The following is a 22,074-nucleotide window of genomic DNA, read 5'->3' as shown; positions in this document are numbered from 1 at the left end:
GTCTCAATAATAATAAAAATAATAGCCCACTAAAATTGATGGAATGTGTCAGAGTGAGTCCCCCCCACCACCGCCTCATGGCGCGGTGAAGCAGGAGCTGCTCAGCACCAGATACCAGCGCTCGGTTTCCTGGCAACAACACCTGCGAGGAAATATAGATTGATCGTCAATAGATAAATACATGCAGACTCAAATACACATGTTAACATCTCTAGGCATGATGCTATGTGTCGCTCTATGTTGCGTGTAGTGCTGTGAATACGAAATAAAGATAAATGTTGTGATAAAACTACAAGAGAATAGCATCATGCATTTTTTATCATAAAACAGAATTGGAATCATTTTTCTGTGCACTGGTACGAGTGGAGTTTTTAATGTGCAGATGTTAGTTTGGATAGTTAATGCTATAATACATTATTCTTAAAAGGAATCGGTTTACACATTTGGAAAAGCATGGCCGTCGTAATGATATTTACAGCGACAGAGGGCACTACACCTTTAAGAGGCCGAGGGACATTTAACCCGGAAGCGGAAATTATTGTGTTTACGTTTGGTCCGACGACTTCATTTGGTCTAAAAAGGTAAGATTTCTAATAATTTTAACAAAATGTATGATTATGTAATGTAATGTAATGGATACGATTAGATGTTTTGACCTAGCAGGCCAGCGCTGTTTCTTATCATCTTGTTTGAGATATTTGGAAATTAGTGTTGCTGTTTTTAATAGACGGATTGTGTTCCGGATGAAATGTCTGTCTCTTTCTATTCATTCTCGCAGAAAAAGGTGAATCTGTGAAAGGTGACGCCGAATGTCTCAGGTTTCGTAGTGAAGATGTCGTGTAGTCTGAACACTCAGATTGTTTCCTTTACGTCTTAATCAGGATTATTTTTATAAACGGTTAAGCGTGATGCATACGCCATTAACAGTTCCCAGAATATGGTGCAGTCGTTAATTTACTTGAGTCCAGGGGCAGCTTCAGACCTCCGTTTTGTTTCAGGATAGATGTATCCGGGACCAGGTGGTATTGGGGCTGGACCCTGCCCTCATCATAAACTTTAAGATATAGACACCTGGTGGCGAAGTCTCAGACAGCGAGACCTCGGCCTGATATCTCTGTAGGATGGAGAACTTGGGGTTTAGTCACCTTAACCTTCTGGTGCACCAGCTGTCCTCCTGGTGTGACAGTCCTGTATCTTAACCACTGGACCGGCTGTCCTCCTGGTGTGACAGTCCTGTATCTTAACCACTGGACCAGCTGTCCTCCTGGTGTGACAGCCCTGTATCTTAACCACTGGACCAGCTGTTCTCCTGGTGTGACAGTCCTGTATCTTAACCACAGGACCAGCTGTCCTCCTGCTGTGACAGTTCTATGTCTTAAAGCTGGCATTGTTTACAGTGGTCTCTGTTGCCAAAGACATCCCTTTATCGAAGGTTTCCTTTCTCGTTCACTTTTACCCTCATCCTCTCTGTCCCCAAAGATGGACACGCGGTTCACCCGGGGCAAGTCTGCAATCCTGGAGCGCTCGCTGACGCGGCCAAAGACAGAGGTGAGCCTGAGCGCGTTCGCCCTGCTCTTCTCGGAGATGGTGCAGTACTGCCAGAGCCGGGTGTACTCGGTGTCCGAGCTGCAGGCGCGGCTGGCCGAGCTGGGGCAGCAGGTGGGCTCCCGGGTCCTGGACGTGCTGGTGCTGAGGGAGAAGAACGGAAAGAGGGAGACCAAGGTGCTCAACATCCTGCTCTTCATCAAGGTGCGTACGGCCTTGTCTGGCCTCAGCCCCCTACGAAGTGGGTATCTCTCTCCTGGGGGTGTCAGTGGGGTATCTCTCTCCTGGGGTGTCTCTGTCCTGGGTGGCAGTGGGGTATCTGTCCCTGGGTGGCAGTGGGGTATCTGTCCCTGGGGTGGCAGGGGGTGTCTCTGTCCTGGGTGTCGGTGGGGTATCTGTCCCTGGGTGTCAGTGGGGTATCTGTCCCTGGGGTGGCAGGGGGTGTCTCTGTCCTGGGTGGCAGGGGGTATCTGTCCCTGGGGTGGCAGGGGGTGTCTCTGTCCTGGGTGTCGGTGGGGTATCTGTCCCTGGGGCGTCAGTGGGGTATCTGTCCCTGGGCGTCAGTGGGGTATCTGTCCCTGGGGTGGCAGGGGGTGTCTCTGTCCTGGGTGGCAGGGCGGTATCTGTCCCTGGGGTGGCAGGGCGGTATCTGTCCCTGGGGTGGCAGGGGGGTATCTGTCCCTGGGGTGGCAGGGGGTGTCTCTGTCCTGGGTGGCAGGGGGTATCTGTCCCTGGGGTGGCAGGAGGTGTCTCTGTCCTGGGTGTCAGGGGGGTATCTGTCCCTGGGGTGGCAGGGGGTGTCTCTGTCCTGGGTGTCAGGGGGTATCTGTCCCTGGGGTGGCAGGGGGTGTCTCTGTCCTGGGTGTCAGGGGGGTATCTGTCCCTGGGGTGTCAGGGGGGTATCTGTCCCTGGGTGTCAGTGGGGTATCTGTCCCTGGGGTGGCAGGGGGTGTCTCTGTCCTGGGTGTCGGTGGGGTATCTGTCCCTGGGGTGGCAGGGGGTGTCTCTGTCCTGGGTGTCAGGGGTGTCTCTGTCCCTGGGGTGGCAGGGGGTGTCTCTGTCCTGGGTGTCAGGGGTGTCTCTGTCCCTGGGGTGGCAGTGGGGTATCTGTCCCTGGGGTGGCAAGGGGTGTCTCTGTCCTGGGTGGCAGGGGGTGTCTCTGTCCTGGGTGGCAGTGGGGTATCTGTTCCTGGGGTGGCAGGGGTGTCTCTGTCCTGGGTGTCAGGGGGTGTCTCTGTCCTGGGTGGCAGGGGGTATCTGTCCCTGGGGTGGCAGGGAGTGAGTCCTTCCTGGGCAGATTCCCACAGCGTGTCTGTGTGTCTGCAGGTGTCGGTGTGGAAGGCACTCTTTGGGAAGGAAGCAGACAAGCTGGAACAGGCCAACGACGACGACAAGACCTACTACATCATCGAGAAGGAGCCGCTGATCAACGCCTTCATCTCGGTGCCCAAGGAGAACAGCACGCTCAACTGTGCCTCCTTCACCGCTGGCATCGTGGAGGCCATCCTCACGCACAGCGGCTTCCCCGCCAAGGTCACCGCGCACTGGCACAAGGGCACCACGCTCATGATCAAGTTCGACGAGTCCGTCATCGCCAGGGACAAGGCGCTGGACGGGAGATAGGGCCGCGTGCGGGTGTACCGGCGTCCAGACGGACTCTGGGCAGAGGGTGGGCTGGTGTTGGCCCGGTTCTGGTTGGGTGGCACACAGGGGGAACCAGAGCCATGGGCTGGCTGGAGCTGGGGAACCTCAGACAATGGGAGCCACTTGATCTATGTGTTTATCTGTGGGCTCTCTGTATGTATGTGTCTGTCTGGCTGTGGGCTGGCTGCCTGTCTATATGTGTCTGTCTGGCTGTGGGCTGGCTGGCTGGCTGCCTGTCTATATGTGTCTGTCTGGCTGTGGGCTGGCTGGCTGGCTGTCTGTCTGGCTGTGGGCTGGCTGGCTGGCTGTCTGTCTGTATATATGTCTGGCTGTCTGTATGTATGTGTCTATCTGGCTGTGGGCTGGCTGTCTGTATGTATGTTTCTGTCTGGCTGTCTATATGTGTTTGCACAGAGGCTTTTTGTCTGTCTATGGGCTGTCTGTCTGCAAATCTATATTTGTATCTGTTTCTGTGTGCCATCTGTATCACTGTCCACAGTCTGCCTGTATCTCGACTGTATACACGACGGCATGTTGGTCTGTGTGCAGACAGGTTTTATCAGTCTACAGAGTAAAGTGAAGAAAGGTGGGTTGTCTCCCTGGCAGTGTTTGTCTGTAGTGTTCCCTGCTGCTCAAGCAAACACTGCACTGCCCACGGCCCTTTTATTGAAATTAAAGTCTTACCTTGAATTAATATAACTTATTGGTTTTAAGTAGCTTTTCCTTTATCAAAGTGACTTCCATGTTTCTTTTTTCCCAACCATGGGGGTTTGTGTTGTGTGTGTATATATATACAGCCCTTTTGATCTGTAAGGCTGCCAGAGCCTCTGCCATATTAAAATGAGCAGTCTGTACCGGGTGTAAATGTGTGCCACAACACCAAGCACAAGGCAGAGGAGGCACAAACCCAGCAGCAGAGGACTGCATTTACACCACTGGGGCAAAGCGGAGCAGTTCCACTGGGTGCGGGGTGGGGGTACTCCAGTCCCTGCAGGGCGTGCCTGTGGGGGGCTCTGCCTCTGTGCCGAGGATGAAAGGCTAAAGAAAAATAAAACCACGAACAAGAGCAGCCGTGACTGGAGGTTTGATTTCCTTGCTCTGCGTCGGTGCCGGACTGCTGAGGCACAGCCCTTCCATCTGTCTGCTGGGCTCACCGAAGGCGGCTGACAAGTCGCGTGCTCATTAATGGATTGTGTTTTTACAGCACCTTCGATGCCCAGTGGATATCTCACCCTTGTCCTCCCCCTGGGGGGGCACACAGTACAGGTCAGGGGCAGGGGTGAGATACAGGAAGGGGGGCAGCAGACTGACCTGGTGGGACTGATCCAGGACACTGGGGTCAGCACACCCCTCCTCTCACGAACAGTGCCCTGGGGTCTTTACTGACCGCGGAGTCAGGGCCTTGGCTGAAGGGAGAGCAGGGAGGACTGTAGGAACCCCGAGTGGGACTGACCCAGGACAGCTGGGGTCAGCACAGCCCTACTCCCTGCTGCTGCTGGGATCCCTACAGACCAGATCCACTACTGGTTCCCCTGGAAACCAACAATTTCTCACAACCAGTCCACCTGCAGCCCAGGCCGAGCTGGGGGAAGCACTTGGACTCCATGCAGAACATGCAGACTCCACACACACCAGCATGCCCCCACCCTCCCCCCCGCCAGTTACAAAACCCGCAAAAGAAACCTTGTGGACGAACGTCACTTCTTCCAAAAAAGTAATTATTGCAGTGACAGGTTACTTAAAACTAACTTCCCCTTCGCGACACTGAGACGTTTCGTCACAGGCGCGTCCTGGGGCGCCCCGTCTGTCCCTGCTGGAGAATTCCTGTTCATTTTCATCTGCTAGCGACCTCGGCGTTACGGTGTGATACACGAGAACGCTGTAAAACCGGACCAGTTGCATGGATCCCTATCGCTGCTCGCCTGGATCGATTAAGATAACAGGCAAATTGAAATCATCCGAGCGACACACGCAGGCAGTGTTACTGGCAGGGGGAAGCGGAGACGTTTTGCAACACGTTGCCAAACGCAGAGAAACAGAAATCCCAGGATTGCGTCTCCCCCCCCCTACACCCGGAGAAAATAGAAAAAACCCCAGAGGAGAACCGCTCTGAGCCGGCCGAGGGCGCTGGGTCCGAAAGGGCCGCCGCGTCCAGCGGATCTCACCCAACCGCGCGCCAGACGCGAGAAAGCCCAGCGTCAGCCGGCCCCGCGCGCTGGTCTGCAAGCGGCGAGGGGCGTGCCCGGTCACGTGCCGGGGGGTCACATGACCGCGCGGAAGCGGCCATCCGTGCTGTCGCTGCTGCGCTGGAGCCAGAGGGCGGACTGTCTTCATGGGACCGTGAATATACGCGTGAAGATTAAGCCAGAAAGGGACCCAGAGAGCCACAGTTCCTGTTTTTTTATTTATTTATGACAGAGAAGTCGTTTTTTTCCTTCAAGTCGTCTTTATTTTAACACAGTAATTGATGTATTTTAAGAAACGGGGATGGCTTCTGCGGGTTGTAAAAACTGCAACCCCCGCCGCGGCTCAGGTTAGTGCCCTGATGGGTTCCAGCTCTAATTGTGCTCTAATTCGCACCCCGTTGCTATGGTTTCCCCCGGCGGCACCTCGCGCTGTCTCGCACGGATTGCTGTGTCAGGAGTTTCCGTGCGCACGAGTTCGCCGCCTGCCGCCGGCGTCTCCGGACCGTCCGGATCGCAGAACCTCGGCTCGTGCGAGCTGGGTCTGGCTTCATGCAGCGCGAGATCGCCTTACTCGACTCGCCTTACTTCTCCCGCGAGAGCGTGTCGCTATTGTTATGCAAGGTTTCTGTAAAAAAAAAAGATCCGTTTACTGTCCTTTTACCCTGATCTCACTGGGCTTTACTGCACTGGACTGTGCTTTTACCCTGATCTCTGCAGGGTTTACTGCACTGGACTGTGCTTTTACCCTGATCTCACTGGGCTTTATTGCTCTTTACTGTCCTTTTACCCTGATCTCACTGGGCTTTACTGCACTGGACTGTCCTTTTACCCTGATCTCACTGGGCTTTACTGCACTGGACTGTCCTTTTACCCTGATCTCACTGGGCTTTATTGCTCTTTACTGTCCTTTTACCCTGCTCTCACTGGACTTTCATGCACTGGACTGTGCTTTTACCCTGATCTCTGTGGGCTTTACTGTACCGGACTGTCCTTTTACCCTGATCTCACTGGGCTTTACTACACTAGACTGTGCTTTTACCCTGATCTCTGTGGGCTTTACTGTACCGGACTGTCCTTTTACCCTGATCTCACTGGGCTTTACTACACTAGACTGTGCTTTTACCCTGATCTCTGTGGGCTGTACTGTGCTTCTATCTGACCTCACTGCTCCTCAGTGTGGCCTGAGTGTCTTGACTCTAACTGTGATCCCTGCTGTATCGGCTTTAAGCCGCCAACTGGCCGCTGCTGCTGACACACGAGGTTCATGACGCGGCGCGGCGGAGCTGAGTGTGCTGCAGCTCTGCTCTCCAGGAGCTGAGTGTGCTCCGCGGTTGATGATGACTCCAGGTCAGCCTTGGTTTCAAATCCTTTCCCAGGGCCGCGGATGAAACCGCTGAGGCTGCTGGGTGTGGGGCGACAGGCAGGAGCGCGCAGACGCTGTTATTACTCCGGCTCGGTCTGGCCTGGGAACAGTGAGCGAGCGTCTGCCTCAGCGCACCCCCTCTGTGAGTCAGCCTGCGGTCTTCCTCCCGAGGAAGGGCAGGTCCGGGGAGGTCAGCCTGAGGAGAGGTGCGCTGGCGTGATGATGGACCGTGTGAGCTGGGCCCCGAAACTCATGGCAGCTCTCGGCGAAACAGAAACACAAAGTCAGCAGGGAGCAGGAACAGAGCTGGCACACACCTGGCGCGTGCCCAGATACACCCACGCACACTCGCGCACACACCTGATGTGCTGTCAGTGAGAGCTGTGTCCCTCCTGCAGTGCTGTCAGTGAGAGCTGTGCCCCTCCTGCAGGGGGCGCTCACTCTGCTGTGGGCCTGCAGTGCTGTCAGTGAGAGCTGTGTCCCTCCTGCAGGGGGCGCTCACTCTGCTGTGAGCCTGCAGTGCTGTCAGTGAGAGCTGTGTCCCTCCTGCAGGGGGCGCTCACTCTGCTGTGGGCCTGCAGTGCTGTCAGTGAGAGCTGTGTCCCTCCTGCAGGGGGTGCTCACTCTGCTGTGGGCCTGCAGTGCTGTCAGTGAGAGCTGTGTCCCTCCTGCAGGGGGCGCTCACTCTGCTGTGAGCCTGCAGTGCTGTCAGTGAGAGCTGTGCCCCTCCTGCAGGGGGCGCTCACTCTGCTGTGAGCCTGCAGTGCTGTCAGTGAGAGCTGTGCCCCTCCTGCAGGGGGCGCTCACTCTGCTGTGAGCCTGCAGTGCTGTCAGTGAGAGCTGTGTCCCTGGCCTGGTGTTTTGAGCTCGTGTCTGACCTCGGCACCTGGAATTCTGGGAACTGTACTGTCCCTCAGTAAGGCCTGGATTGGGCTGGTCCAGCTGGCAGGTGCAGATTGTGGTTTTCTAATGCTGTCATGGTTGTTAGTGGAATGTGGCGCTGCAGATATGAGCTGCTGTCTGCAGCCGGAATGTCTGGATTCTTTATTCCTGTGCTCATGGAAACCTGAGAGATAGGATATCTGTTGGGAAGACTCCAGTTTTCTTATCACACCAGGATTGACTGCACTGATCAGATACAACTGTCTTTCAGTAAAGGGATTTAGACAGGAAGTTTAATATGTAATGACATAGTTCTGTTTAATACAGGGGGGTTAATACACACACACTGACTGACTGGACACTACAGTACATTAACACTGCACTGAGAGAGAGGGGTTCATACAGACACACTGACTGACTGGACACTACAGTACATTAACACTGCACTGAGAGAGAGGGGTTCATACAGACACACTGACTGACTGGACACTACAGTACATTAACACTGCACTGAGAGAGAGGGGTTCATACAGACACACTGACTGGACACTACAGTACATTAACACTGCACTGAGAGAGAGGGGTTCATACAGACACACTGACTGGACACTACAGTACATTAACACTGCACTGAGAGAGAGGGGTTCATACAGACACACTGACTGACTGGACACTACAGTACATTAACACTGCACTGAGAGAGAGGGGTTCATACAGACACACTGACTGGACACTCCAGTACATTAACACTGCACTGAGAGAGAGGGGTTCATACAGACACACTGACTGGACACTACAGTACATTAACACTGCACTGAGAGAGAGGGGTTCATACAGACACACTGACTGGACACTACAGTACATTAACACTGCACTGAGAGAGAGGGGTTCATACAGACACACTGACTGACTGGACACTACAGTACATTAACACTGCACTGAGAGAGAGGGGTTCATACAGACACACTGACTGGACACTACAGTACATTAACACTGCACTGAGAGAGAGGGGCTCATACAGACACACTGACTGGACACTACAGTACATTAACACTGCACTGAGAGAGAGGGGTTCATACAGACACACTGACTGACTGGACACTACAGAACATTAACACTGCACTGAGAGAGAGGGGTTCATACAGACACACTGACTGACTGGACACTCCAGTACATTAACACTGCACTAAGAGAGAGGGGTTCATACAGACACACTGACTGGACACTACAGTACATTAACACTGCACTGAGAGAGAGGGGTTCATACAGACACACTGACTGACTGGACACTCCAGTACATTAACACTGCACTGAGAGAGAGGGGTTCATACAGACACACTGACTGGACACTCCAGTACATTAACACTGCACTGAGAGAGAGGGGTTCATACAGACACACTGACTGGACACTACAGTTGTTGTAAAAGAGGAAGCAGATTTTTGATACGATGGTTGTACTGTGTGGCTCAGGAAATGTGCTTCCCCATTCTGATGTTGGTCATAGCTGTAAAGTAGCACACTGAGATTCATCTCGGTGACCTGAGAGCACAGAAGTCTGGTACTTTCAGTTCCTCTATACAGAGCCTGATCCAGTCCAGGTGTGACAGTGCTGTCAGTCAGACCCCCACCACACAGCAGCCTGATCCAGTCCGGTGTGACAGTGCTGTCAGTCAGACCCCCACCACACAGCAGCCTGATCCAGTCCGGGTGTGACAGTGCTGTCAGTCAGACCCCCACCACACAGCAGCCTGATCCAGTCCGGGTGTGACAGTGCTGTCAGTCAGACCCCCACCGCACAGCAGCCTGATCCAGTCCGGGTGTGACAGTGCTGTCAGTCAGACCCCCACCACACACCAGCCTGATCCAGTCCAGTGTGACAGTGCTGTCAGTCTGACTGCCAGTGCTCAGCCACTTGGTCCACTCCAGGTTTTACGAACAGCAGTGTGTGTTTTATTCCGAGTGCGTCGTAAAGTTAGTTTCGTGTTTTTTCGGGAAAGATTTCCACCACAGCCCACAGCCGGAGAAACTGGCATCCCTGTAAAACGCCCTCGGCGTGGTGCCATGCCAGCGGCGGACAGCTTCCACCTGAGAGTGCGGGAAAGGGGTTCGGGCTGGTCTCACGAATGAGCCAGCGGATCAGGGCCGGAGCCCGATCAGATTCCTGGATATGGGAGCGGAGGACTGGTCTGGTGGGATTGGTGGGGGGGATGTCTGATATCTCAGTATGGGCAGTAGTCGGAGACCCTGCCTGCACCCCTGAGCAGCACAGGGTTCCCGTCCCGAAGAGGGCAGTTCCCGGGGCACCAGCAGGGTCGGGGGGGCTCAGTCTTTGTAGAGCCCCCGTGTGGAGGGGGACCCCAGACAAACACACAATCCTCCAGGGCGTGCTGACGGGCCCAGGGAGCCCAGAGAGACGTGCGTTTAAAACTGGGAACAGGCAGCGCTACTTTTGACACAGAGTGGTAGGAGTGGGGAGCAAGCCGCCCAGCCGATACCCTGGCTTCTCTCCAGGAGCAGCTGCTTGAGATCCTCACAAGCGTTGAGGATCTGGCGGGGCCTGTTGGCCTACTCCCAGCTGTGAGCCGTCTAGTGACCTTGGCTGTTCGATACAGGGGCGGCCGGCGTGCCTCTGTGCTGCCGTTCTGGCTGTAACCTCCGGTGCTCACAGGCAGGCATTTCATTTCCTCTTCCCGGTCTGCTGAGCTCCATCTTTCCCAGATCTTTGCCTCCGTGTGACTGCCGTGTATGTTCGGCTGGCCTTTGACCTTTGACCTTTGGGCGGGTGTTTTGTCTCTGCTGCTGTTGCTCTGTCCTGATCAGCCCGGGGCTGCACTCCTGTCGCTGTGCCGTTGTACAGAGCTGGTCAGAAGGCCTGCATTGATCTCCCTCTGTCTTCCTCTCTTCCCCCTCCGCTCGTCAGAGAGGGACAGGCTGTTGACCGCTGTGACCCGGTATGGCTCTCAGGGCCACAGTGACGACTCGGGGGACTCTCGGGCGACCCCAGGAAGTGGTTCTCTGGGGTCCGAGCAGGAGGAGGAGGAGGCTCTTCGCCGGAAGCTGAAGTATTTCTTCATGAGCCCCTGTGATAAGTACCACGCCAAGGGCCGCAAGCCCTACAAACTAATTCTGCAGCTGCTGAAGATCATCATTGTGACTGTGCAGGTACTGTAGCTACCAAATCCCTTCCGTTAACAGTGCATACGCCTTACAACACGTTACATACTGTCCTTCCATTAACGTTACACACATCTTACAGCCTATTAAATACACCTTACAACACACTACAGTTCATTTCAGCACATTGCATACGCCTTACAGCACATGACAGTGCCTTTCAGCACATTACAGACAGTACTGTGTATGATCCATGGTAGAATACCTTCCATTAACGTTACTGCATCTTATGGCACATTACATACACCTTATAAAACATTAGAATTCATTTCATATGCCTTACACCACATTAGTCTGCACTTTCCATGATCAAAACTAAGCGCAGCAACAAACCTGATGTTGAAATTGACTGTGTTGCGCTCTGTCTTCCACAGAGCTGAGAGTTTCAAAACGTGTGGCAAATACAAGCACCAGAGCTTGGGGCCGATAACGGTTGAGGCAACGTCTTCAATCATCTCGAGTTTCAATGTTTCAGTGTTGTTTAAAGTGAAAATGGTTTTCCCTTCATGTCAGATCAAGTTCACAAATAGCAGCTGAAGTAAAAACTCTTTCGTGAGAATGATTGGCCCCTCCACTGGGGGGGGCTGTGGCTTGGTGTTGACTGGAAGGGGTGGAGGACAGTCCTGCAGGGTGCTGTGTGGAGCAGCTTGTTCTATTAAACTGCACTGAGATCCTCAGCCGCTGAATAACCCCACCTCTCCTTTCTCTCTCTCCTCCTCTCTCTCTGGTTTCCTCCACTCTTCTCCTCTCCCTCTGTTCCTCTCTCCTCCTCTCCCCCCATTTCCCTCACTTTCCTCCTCCTCTCCCTGTTCCCCTCACCCTCCTCCTCTCCCCTCCTCTTCCTCTGTTCCCTTCACTTCTCCTCCCGTCGCTCTCCTCTGTCTCTCCTCTCTCCCCCTCTGTTCTCCTCTCCCTCAGCTGGTGTTCTTTGGCCTCAGTAATCAGATGGTGGTCACGTTTAAGGATGAGAACACCATGTCCTTCAAGCACCTGTTCCTGAAGGACTACGCTGACGGCTCAGAAGACACGCTGGCGGTGTACACGCAGACTGATGTGTACGAGCACATCCACCATGCCATCGAGCAGGTACCCCTGGCTAAACCACGTAGCTGAAAGACTTACTCCTTCTCGCTTAAGTAGTCTTCCTGCAGGAAGCTTTACTGGAGTCTGTTTCGTATAGTCTGCAGTGGTTCTTAGTCTCTCCTCTCTCCTGCAGTACCTAGCCCTGCCAGAGACCACAGTGGGGCGCTATGCCTATGTGTTTGGGGAGCACGTGAACGAGAGCGCCCTCTATCTGTGTCAGCAGTACTACAAGAGGGGCAGGATTGACCCAGCGAATGACACCTTCAACATCGACCCCAGGGTAGTCACAGGTGTGTAGCGACCACTGGCCCACCTTTCCCTCCCCTCCCCTTCTCACCAATCCCTGCCCCCAGCCCGACCCCTGACTCCACCCCCTGAACCTGCACCTGACCCAACCTCTTGTACCCACACCCTTGACCCCGCCCCCTATGCCACACCCCCTTGCCCCGCCCCTTGTCCCCACACCCCTGACCCCGCCCTCTGACCCAACCCCTTGTCCCCACAACCCTGACCCTGCCCCATGACCCCACCCCTTGTCCCCACACCCTTGGCCCTGCCCCCCTGTTCCACACCCCCTTACCCCGCCCCTTGTCCCCACACCCCTGACCCCGCCCTCTGACCCAACCCCTTGTCCCCACAACCCTGACCCTGCCCCATGACCCCACCCCTTGTTCCCACACCCTTGGCCCTGCCCCCCTGTTCCACACCCCCTTACCCCACCCCTTGTCCCCACACCCCTGAACCCGTCCCCTGACCGAACCCCTGCCCCCACCCCGTTTCCAACCCTCTGACCCCACCCCTTGTCCCCACACCCCTGACCCCGCCCCCTGTTCCCCACACCCTGACCCCGCCCCCTGTCCCACACACCCTGACCCTGCCCCCTGTTCCCCACCCCCTTACCCCACCCCTTGTCCCACACACCCTGACCCCGCCCCCTGTTCCACACACCCTGACCCCACCCCTTGTCCCACACCCCTGACCCTGCCCCCTGTTCCCCACCCCCTTACCACATCCCTTGTCCAACACACCCTGACCCTGCCCCCTGTTCCACACCCCCTTACCCTGCCCCCTGCCATGCTGAGGGGAAACTGCAGCCCTGATCGCGTGGGTCTCCATCTCTCTTTCCTGGCAGAGTGTGTCGGAGTGAACCCCCTGGCCACGCCCCACCTGCTGACAGACAGCTACAAGAACTTCACTCTCAAGTTTCACAAGTGAGGCTTGTGGACACGAGGACACGTGTCGTGTGTTTTCTTGACATTGTTGTTTCCTGTAATCAAAGAAGGACGTAAAAAAGGGTTTCAGAGGAGAGGAGGCCGTCCACCCAGTTAGTGGGCAATTGATCCGAGGGTCTCACCCAGCTGTTTCTTGAAGGAAACCAGGGTACCGGCTTCAACGACATGGCTGGGTAGCTGGTTCCAGACTCCCACCTCCCTTTGTGTAAAGAAGTGCCCCCTGCTTCCACATAGTTCCCGCTGGTGTCCTCTCATTCATGTATGGACTGAGGCGGTCCTCTGGGCTGGTTGTGTTAAGGATTTTGAATACTTCGGTCATGTCCCTTCATTGTCTTCTCCGTCAGGTCTAAAGAGCCTCAGTTCTCCTAACCTGTTATTGTAGGACACCCTGGGAGTCACCCTGCTCTTTTCCAGACTGGTGCCAGAGCAGCAGTGATTTTTCTGTAGCATGAGGACCAATAGTATACACAGCATTCTGAACGAGCCCTTCCTTGCCTTAGTCTGTTGTCAGTTTTAATATAATGTCCTTTGGTTTGATTTAAACTCTGTATCCCTGCATTGTCTTTTTTATTGTTTCCACATTTGCTTAACCATCCCCCTCTCTCTCTGTTCGACCCCTCTCTCCCTCTGCACCCCTCTCTCTGTTCGACCCCTCTCTCCCTCTGCACCCCTCTCTCTGTTCGACCCCTCTCTCCCTCTGCACCCCTCTCTCTGTTCGACCCCTCTCTCACCCTCTGCACCCCTCTCTCTGTTCGACCCCTCTCTCACCCTCTGCACCCCTCTCTCTGTTCGACCCCTCTCTCACCCTCTGCACCCCTCTCTCTGTTCGACCCCTCTCTCTCCCTCTGCACCCCTCTGTCCCTCTGCACCCCTCTCTCTGTTTGACCCCTCTCTCTCCCTCTGCACCCCTCTCTCTGCTTGACCCCTCTCTCTCCCTCTGCACCCCTCTCTCTGCTTGACCCCTCTCTCTCCCTCTGCACCCCTCTCTCTGCTTGACCCCTCTCTCTCCCTCTGCACCCCTCTCTCTGCTTGACCCCTCTCTCTCCTCTCCCTCTGCACCCCTCTCCTCCTTCTGCACCCCTCTCTCTCTGGGTCTCAGGCTCATCAATGTCACGGTCCAGTTCCGCCTGAAGGCCATCAATATCCAGACCATAATAAACAACGAGATCCCAGACTGCTACACCTTCACTATCACAGTGAGTGGACCGCAGCGCAGGCCCTGTGTGACAGTGCTGTTACCCGCAGGGGAGTGCAGCTCTCGGCGCCCAGCACATCTGTCATCTGTGTAGTGCAGTAGAGTGTTGGTAGTGTCGAGATCTTTACTGTAGTGTCTGTAGTGTATGGCAGTGTAGTAGTAGTGTAGTGCAGTAGTGTGTTTAGTGTCAAGATCTGTACTGTAGTGTCTGTAGTGTATGGCAGTGTAGTAGTAGTGTAATGCAGTAGCGTGTAGTGTCGAGATCTGTACTGTAGTGAGTCTGTAGTGTATGGCAGTGTAGTAGTAGTGTAATGCAGTAGTGTGTAGTGTCGAGATCTGTACTGTAGTGTATGGTAGTGTAATGTAGTAGTGTGTAGTGTCAAGATCTGAACTGTAGTGTGTAGTGTCGAGATCTGTACTGTAGTGTATGGTAGTGTAATGCAGTAGTGTGTAGTGTCAAGATCTGTACTGTAGTGTAAGGTAGTGTAGTGCAGTAGTGGCTTTAGTGGCAAGATCTGTACTGTAGTGTGTCTGTAGTGTAATGTAGTAGTGTGTAGTGTCAAGATCTGGACTGTAGTGTGTAGTGTCAAGATCTGGACTGTAGTGTATGGTAGTGTAGTGCAGTAGTGTGTTTAGTGGCAAGATCTGTACTGTAGTGTGTCTGTAGTGAAGTGCAGTTGTGTATTGCATGGTACTGCAGTAAAGTGTACCATTGTGCACTTTGTGTAAATGCTCATGAGCCTTGTGTCCTTGACAGATCGTCTACGATAACAAGGCCCACAGCGGCAGAGTGAAGATCAGCCTCAACAATGAGGCGACAATCAAGGAGTGCAGAGACCCCAGTGTGTCTGGACATGGTGAGAGGGGCGCAGGGCCTGTCGCAGCCTGGGCACACAGTCAGGGGTCCTGGGGTTCACCCTGTCACAGCCTAGGCATCTGTACAGAGGCACCACTGGGGTTAAAATGGGGAGAGTAGACAGGAGAGAGAGAGAGGGGAGAGGGGAGGGGGAGAGAGGGAAGAGACAGGAGAGGAGGGGGAGAGGGAAGAGGAGGGTGACAGAAGAGAAAGGAGTGTGGTGAGAGCAATGGGCCAGACAGAGTGAGAGAGACGAGCACATACATGCACATGCACACGCAAATACACACACGCAAGCACAAGCGCAGATCTGTTGACTCTGCACATCACCCAGACCAGAGGGGCTGCTGACGTCTCCCCGTCCTCCCCGCAGCAGAGAACTACACGCGCCTGGCGTTCGACGTGATCGTGGTGATCGTGTGTGTGCTGTCCCTGCTGCTGTGCGGCCGGTCCATCCTGCGGGGAGTGCTGCTGCAGCAGGTACCCAGACTGGGGGCGCCACAGACGCTGACACTGCTGACCAGCTTATTAGGGCCTCGAGCGGGCAGTGTTGGGGGTGTGTTCTCGAGCGGAGCAGTGTTGGGGGTGTGTTCTCGGAGAGAGCAGTGTTGGGGGGGTGTTCTCGAGCGGGCAGTGTTGGGGGTGTGTTCTCGAGCGGAGCAGTGTTGGGGGTGTGTTCTCGGAGAGAGCAGTGTTGGGGGGGTGTTCTCGGGGAGAGCAGTGTTGGGTGTGTGTTCTCGAGCGGGCAGTGTTGGGTGTGTGTTCTCGAGCGGGCAGTGTTGGGTGTGTGTTCTCGAGCGGAGCAGTGTTGGGTGTGTTCTCGGGGAGAGCAGTGTTGGGGGTGTGTTCTCGAGCGGAGCAGTGTTGGGTGTTTTCTTGGGGAGAGCAGTGTTGGGGGTGTGTTCTCGGAGAGAGCAGTGTTGGGGGTGTGTTCTCGAGCGGAGCAGTGTTGGGGGTGTGTTCTCGAGCGGAGCAGTGTTGGGGGTGTGTTCTTGGGGAGTGCAGTGTTGGGGGTGTGTTCTCGAGCGGAGCAGTGTTGGGGGTGTGTTCTCGAGCGGAGCAGTGTTGGGGGGGTGTTCTCGAGCGGAGCAGTGTTGGGGGGGTGTTCTCGGGGAGAGCAGTGTTGGGGGTGTGTTCTCGAGCGGAGCAGTGTTGGGGGTGTGTTCTTGGGGAGTGCAGTGTTGGGTGTGAGTTCTCGGGGAGAGCAGTGTTGGGTGTGTGTTCTTGGGGAGAGCAGTGTTGGGGGTGTGTTCTCGAGTGGAGCAGTGTTGGGGGTGTATTCGCTGACCAGTGTGCTCTGCTCCCTCTCCGCTGCGGTGTCCAGGAGTTTGCGCGGTTCTTCCGCGAGCAGCTGGGGCGCGGGGTGTGCTGGGAGGACAGGCTGGAGTTTGTGAACGGCTGGTACATCCTGCTGGTCATCAGTGACATCCTGATCATCGTGGGCAGCTGCATCAAGATCGGCATCGAGTCTAAGGTCAGCCTCGTTACTGGACCCAGCTCGTTAGGCTTCTCCGCCTGCGAGCTGATTGGCTCGCTTGGTCCCGACAGGGCTCTGCTGATGGGTCGGCTCGGTCTCCCTGTCTCTAACAGAACCTGTCCTCCTATGATGTGTGCGGGATCCTGCTGGGAACGTCCACCCTGCTGGTGTGGGTCGGGGTCATCCGGTACCTCAGCTTCTTCCAGAAGTACAACGTGAGTGCGTGAGCGTCGCCGTGTCGGTCCCGGACTGGCCCGTCGGGTTTCCCGTCTCTAGCTGACCCGCTCTTTCTCCCCTGTCCTGTCCGCCCGGATCAGATCCTGATCATCACCCTCAGGGCCGCCTTCCCCAACGTCATCCGTTTCTGCTGCTGCGCCGCCGTCATCTACCTGGGCTACTGCTTCTGTGGCTGGATCGTGCTGGGGCCCTACCACGTCAAGGTAACGCAACACTGCACAACACTGCACAGCAGCACACAGTCCAGTCTCACTAATGAATTTCAGCACAGTGCTGGGGCCCTACCACGTCAAGGTAACACAACGCTGCACAACACTGCACAGCAGCACACAGTCCAGTCTCACTGACGAATATCAGCACAGTGCTGGGGCCCTACCACGTCAAGGTAACACAACACTGCACAACACTGCACAGCAGCACACAGTCCAGTCTCACTGACGAATATCAGCACAGTGCTGGGCCCCTACCACGTCAAGGTAACACAACACTGCACAACACTGCACAGCAGCACACAGTCCAGTCTCACTGACGAATATCAGCACAGTGCTGGGGCCCTACCACATCAAGGTAGTACAATGCTGCACAACGCTGCACAACGCTGCACGCAGTCCAGTCTCACTTATGAATTTCAGCACAGTGCTGGGGCCCTACCACGTCAAGGTAACACAACACTGCATAAGAACACCGCACAACCCTCCACAGCAGCAGTCCCAGTCATGGCTCCTCCTCCCCCTGTGTGCCTGCAGTTCCGCACACTGTCCATGGTGTCGGAGTGCCTGTTCTCCCTCATCAACGGGGACGACATGTTCGTGACCTTCGCCGAGATGCAGGACAGCAGCCTGCTGGTGTGGTGGTTCAGCCAGGTGTACTTGTACACCTTCATCTCCCTCTTCATCTACATGGTGCTCAGCCTCTTCATCGCACTCATCACCGGCGCCTATGAGTGCATCAAGGTACAGTAGGACAGGGAGAGGGGAGAGAGTGGACAAGGAGGCGGAGGGGGAGGGGAGGGAGTGGACGGAGAGAGGGGAGGGAGAGGAGAGGGAGTAGACAGGGAGGGCGGAGGGGGAGAGAGTGGACAAGAAGGCGGAGGGGGAGGGGGAGGGGAGGGGAGGGAGTGGACAAGGAGGCGGAGGGGGAGGGGAGGGAGTGGACGGAGAGAGGGGAGGGAGAGGAGAGGGAGTAGACAGGGAGGGTGGAGGGGGAGAGAGTGGACAAGAAGGCGGAGGGGGAGGGGAGGGGAGGGAGTGGACAAGGAGGCGGAGGGGGAGGGGAGGGAGTGGACGGAGAGAGGGGAGGGAGAGGAGAGGGAGTAGACAGGGAGGGTGGAGGGGGAGAGAGTGGACAAGGAGGGGGAGGGGAGGGAGTGGACGGAGAGAGGGGAGGGAGTGGAGAGGGAGTAGACAGGGAGGGCGGAGGGGGAGAGAGTGGACAAGGAGGGGGAGGGGAGGGAGTGGACGGAGAGAGGGGAGGGAGTGGAGAGGGAGTAGACAGGGAGGGCGGAGGGGGAGAGAGTGGACAAGGAGGGGGAGGGGAGGGAGTGGACGGAGAGAGGGGAGGAAGAGGAGAGGGAGTGGACAGGAAGGGCGGAGGGGAAGGGGAGGGAGTGGACGGAGAGAGGGGGGGAAGAGGAGAGGGAGTAGACAGGGAGGGCGGAGGGGGAGAGAGTGGACAAGGAGGGGAAGGGGAGGGGAGGTTGTGGACGGAGAGAGGGGAGGGAGTGGACGGAGGGAGAGGGGGTAGAAGGGGGAGGGAGAGGGCAGTGGGAAGAGGGAGGAGACAGTGCGAGAGGCTATGTAGAGGGAGGAGGAGAGGCAGATGACGTGCGGTTTGGGTAGGTAGGGGGGTAAAAGTCACCCCTTCTGCTCCCTCACTCTCTCGCTCTCTCTCTGTCTCCAGCACCAGACCATGGAGACTGCCCACATCACGGACCTGCAGGCCTTCATCGCCAAGTGCACGGACACGCCCGGATCCGGGAAGTTCCGGGGGCTGGACACCTCGGCCTGCTCCATCTTCTGCTGCTGTGACAGGTGAGCGCACGTGCGTGTGTGCGTGTGCTCATGCATGGTGCCTCTCCAGTAGAAACGGGCCTGTTGATGTCAGAACCGGTGGCTGTGTGTTCTCTGGTTCCAGAACCACGACGTACGAGGACGTGCTCCTGGTGAACTGACTGGGGCTGCTGGCTGGGGCTGGAGTGCCTTGCTGGACACTGCAGTGCGCTGACGCTGGAAGAGAAGCGGCCCCTCCCTGCGACACGCCGACCACATGCCAACACACCTGCCTCGACACACTGCCCGCTCACACAGAGCACGCGTGTGGGAGCTCTCCCTGCCCTGCATCTCCTTTTAAACTTAATCCCCTTCCCAGGCCATGCACAGGGACGGTAGAGAAGCAGGATGTCTTTATTCCCCGTGGACGTTATTTTATTTCTTTTTGTTCTATTTTATTTAAGGGAAGCAGACTAGACTCCAGGTTCAGTGTTCTGATCCGCTCCAGGTTTTCCAGCTGCAGGCCGACTCTCTTTTATGAAATTGCACCTGTGGGCGAGTGACCTGAAACGTCCAGTCAGTCCTGGACCAACCTGCCCAGCAGCTAGCCTGTCGCTTAGAGCTCAGTGAGTGAGCGAATCCCCTTTCCCTCCTCATCCTCTAGAGCGCCTTCACAGCTAACAGACCCTTGGGAGTTCTTCCGGGTCGGAGGTCAGAGCCAGAGTCGACCTCTGACCCTTGAGCACTCCTTCAGTGCTGCTCCACACGTCTACACAGACCTCTTCCTGCTCCTGCAGCTGCTAGTGCCTGGAGTGGAATACACTGCCATGCAGTGGGCGTCTAATCCAGTTCCCTTAATTTTAAAGTATTATTTTTGTTTTTGGTCTTTGTTCTTTGTGTGTATGTCTAGTCCCATGGCCAGTTTGCCTCTTGGGTCCCTCTGATCCCTGTATGGCAGAAGGTAAATTTCTGTAGCAGTAGAGCTTGAATTGTTCATTATGGGGGGGGGGTTGTTTTTTAATTTTTTAATCTGTAAACACTGGATGACACCAGATGGTTCGGGCAACAGCAAGCAAGATCCTGAGCTGATCCTCGCTCCTGTGACCAGTGAGAAACCTGAGAGTAGGGGTAGATGCAGGCCATCATGGCACCTCTGGGTCTAAATGATGGACAGACAGTGGAGACCCAGAAGAATTTCTCATTCAGTAACGAAGTCAGCAGTGCAATCTATAAATCCGGAAATAAAGGAGTGACCGCAAGAGTGACCATCATCACCTCTTGTGGGTGAAAGCTGCCAGACGGGATGGGTGGCCATCATCCACCTCCCTCATGCAGACCTGAGTAGTGGCTCAAAGTGTGCAAGGCCTTCTAATCGCTCACAGAGCACCTGTTACACAAGACCTGTCTGATCAGCAGTTGACCTGTCAGGGGAACTACTCGCAGAGTCAGAGGCTGGGAGTAAGCAGATGGGGGGGGGGGGGAGTTTGGGGACTTCTTGTTTTGGGGGGAGGGGTGGCTCGAGACTGCCATCACCCTTCTGTGATCATCTGAATCATGGATTCATGAGAACTGACCGCATCTCCCTTGTTTTGTATTTGTTTTACTTTACAATTGCCATTGTTCTTTGCTATTAACAACCCCACCAAGCTGTGTCTCAGCTTGCAGGGGCACCCCACTACCCCACAATGAGGAGGAGGAAGTGCAGACAAGGCTCCACACACTGATGTGACCCAGGCTGGAACCCGTGGAGCCTGGATAACACCTCAACTGGGATTCGGAGTGAGTAACTCAACATTGACTGATCTGCTTGGGATTCGTGGGGAGTGAGCACCCCCTGCTGATCCAGTTGGGATTTAGAGAGAGTGAGTGCCCTGCTGACTGATCCAGTCGGGATTCAGAGGGAGTGAGCGCCCCCTGCTGGCTGATCCAGTCGGGATTCAGAGGGAGTGAGTGCCCCTTTGACTGTAGCTGAAGTAGCACCTCCACAGGTGTCCGATCCATTTGGGAGCACAGATCTTCTTTTCTTCTGAAACGCACAACAGGCTCCGAGTGCTCGGACCACGGAGAGAGACGGAGCCTTCTCTTTGTGTCAGGAGTGTAGTAGTGTGTGTAAATATATTTATGTGTACAGCGAACACCGAGGTGTACAGAGGTACGGTCTGTGCCTGCGCTGCAATTCTCTGTCGCTTCCTGTCACTGTCAGGATGTCAGCTGTCAACTCAGCCGCTTCTAGGGGGAGGTGTTTCTCCTCCTGTGTTGCTGAATTCTAATGTTTAATTTCGCGTTTTCTGTTTTTATTGTAAGACGTCAGAGTTGTTGTAGGAGGTCGTTGCACACGCGGGAGACCTGCCTCGCGCTGGGGGAGACAGACCTGTGCGCTCCCCCAGCCTTTCATCGAATTAAAAGCACTTTTTAAAGGACCCTCCAGCCCGGCTCTTGGCTTCGTTTCTGGGGATCTCTGTTCCAGTGCAGCTCCTGGAGGGCTGGGACCTGGGCGCTGTGGGGCTCTTCGTGAAGGGGGAGGATTTCTAGGGGTTCCTCGGGGGGGACTCTAGGGGGAGTCTCTGGCTGGGTTGTTCTTTGGGGGGGGGGGGGGATTTCTAGGGTCTGTTTCTCAAGGGGGGTCTTTACAGGGCTGTCCCTCAAGACCGTTGTCCCTACATGGGGTGTAGCTAATAAAGATGTCCTTGTTTTTCAGCCAGGGTTGTTACCGTATTGTGATCATACACTTTCACTAGAGATGAGAAGAAAAAAAGCATCAGACTCAGTTTTCTGGGAGAATGTTTAATGTATCATAAAACACAATACTTGGGGGGGGGGAGAACAATTTTCTTGGAAAAATGAAGAAAAAAACTTGGGGATCTTGGGGCGCCCTACTTAAGATGGAGTTTATAGGAGAAGTTCGGGAGCAGGGTTAGATTCTAATCTCACACACTTCCTCTCTTACGTACTGTATAAACAGTAAGTTTCGCACCCAGGACTTCCTCTTGCAACCCCCCCCGGCTCAGTCCTCGCTGGAGCGAGGGGGGTTTGGGCGTCCTGTCCCCCAGCTAAGTCCCTCCAACTACCCTCCGATTCTACCTCTCCGCCACCTTCATTAGAACCTGACCTCTCTCCCGCACTCCTGCAAACGACCTTAACGGGTTCCTCTCGACATTCATAAGAATGCAAGTATTTATATTCTTCCATATATTTATTAATAATTGTAAGAA

At 55.2% G+C, this 22,074-nt stretch overlaps 2 protein-coding genes across 3 annotated transcripts; both read left to right on the top strand.

Moving 5' to 3' along the window:
- Positions 1-472: 472 nt before the first annotated feature.
- On the top strand, positions 473-4,255 carry trappc5 (trafficking protein particle complex subunit 5). Of its 2 annotated transcripts, none has more exons than XM_015349008.2 (3): positions 473-581; positions 1,480-1,749; positions 2,872-3,888. In XM_015349008.2, the coding sequence occupies exons 2-3, from the start codon at positions 1,480-1,482 to the stop codon at positions 3,166-3,168; spliced, it is 567 nt and encodes a 188-aa protein (XP_015204494.2). In that variant the 5' UTR covers positions 473-581; the 3' UTR covers positions 3,169-3,888. The 2 variants fall into 2 exon arrangements, with proteins under 2 accessions (XP_015204494.2, XP_006631540.3); XM_006631477.3 differs by lacking the exon at positions 473-581 and adding an exon at positions 707-784 and having other exon boundaries at positions 2,872-4,255.
- An 888-nt stretch (positions 4,256-5,143) lies between these two features.
- Positions 5,144-21,283, top strand: mcoln1a (mucolipin TRP cation channel 1a). Its single transcript, XM_069195694.1, has 14 exons — positions 5,144-5,722; positions 10,541-10,782; positions 11,713-11,880; positions 12,011-12,167; positions 13,010-13,088; positions 14,209-14,305; positions 15,062-15,161; positions 15,534-15,640; positions 16,485-16,634; positions 16,751-16,852; positions 16,955-17,077; positions 17,621-17,827; positions 18,774-18,904; positions 19,008-21,283. The coding sequence occupies exons 1-14, from the start codon at positions 5,677-5,679 to the stop codon at positions 19,042-19,044; spliced, it is 1,746 nt and encodes a 581-aa protein (XP_069051795.1). The 5' UTR covers positions 5,144-5,676; the 3' UTR covers positions 19,045-21,283.
- Positions 21,284-22,074: the final 791 nt, after the last annotated feature.

Source organism: Lepisosteus oculatus, chromosome 11 (assembly GCF_040954835.1).
Source record: "Lepisosteus oculatus isolate fLepOcu1 chromosome 11, fLepOcu1.hap2, whole genome shotgun sequence".
In the NCBI taxonomy this organism is placed as follows: domain Eukaryota; kingdom Metazoa; phylum Chordata; class Actinopteri; order Semionotiformes; family Lepisosteidae; genus Lepisosteus; species Lepisosteus oculatus.
Note: the sequence above shows the minus strand (reverse complement) of the source record. Positions and strands in the feature narration are given on the sequence as shown.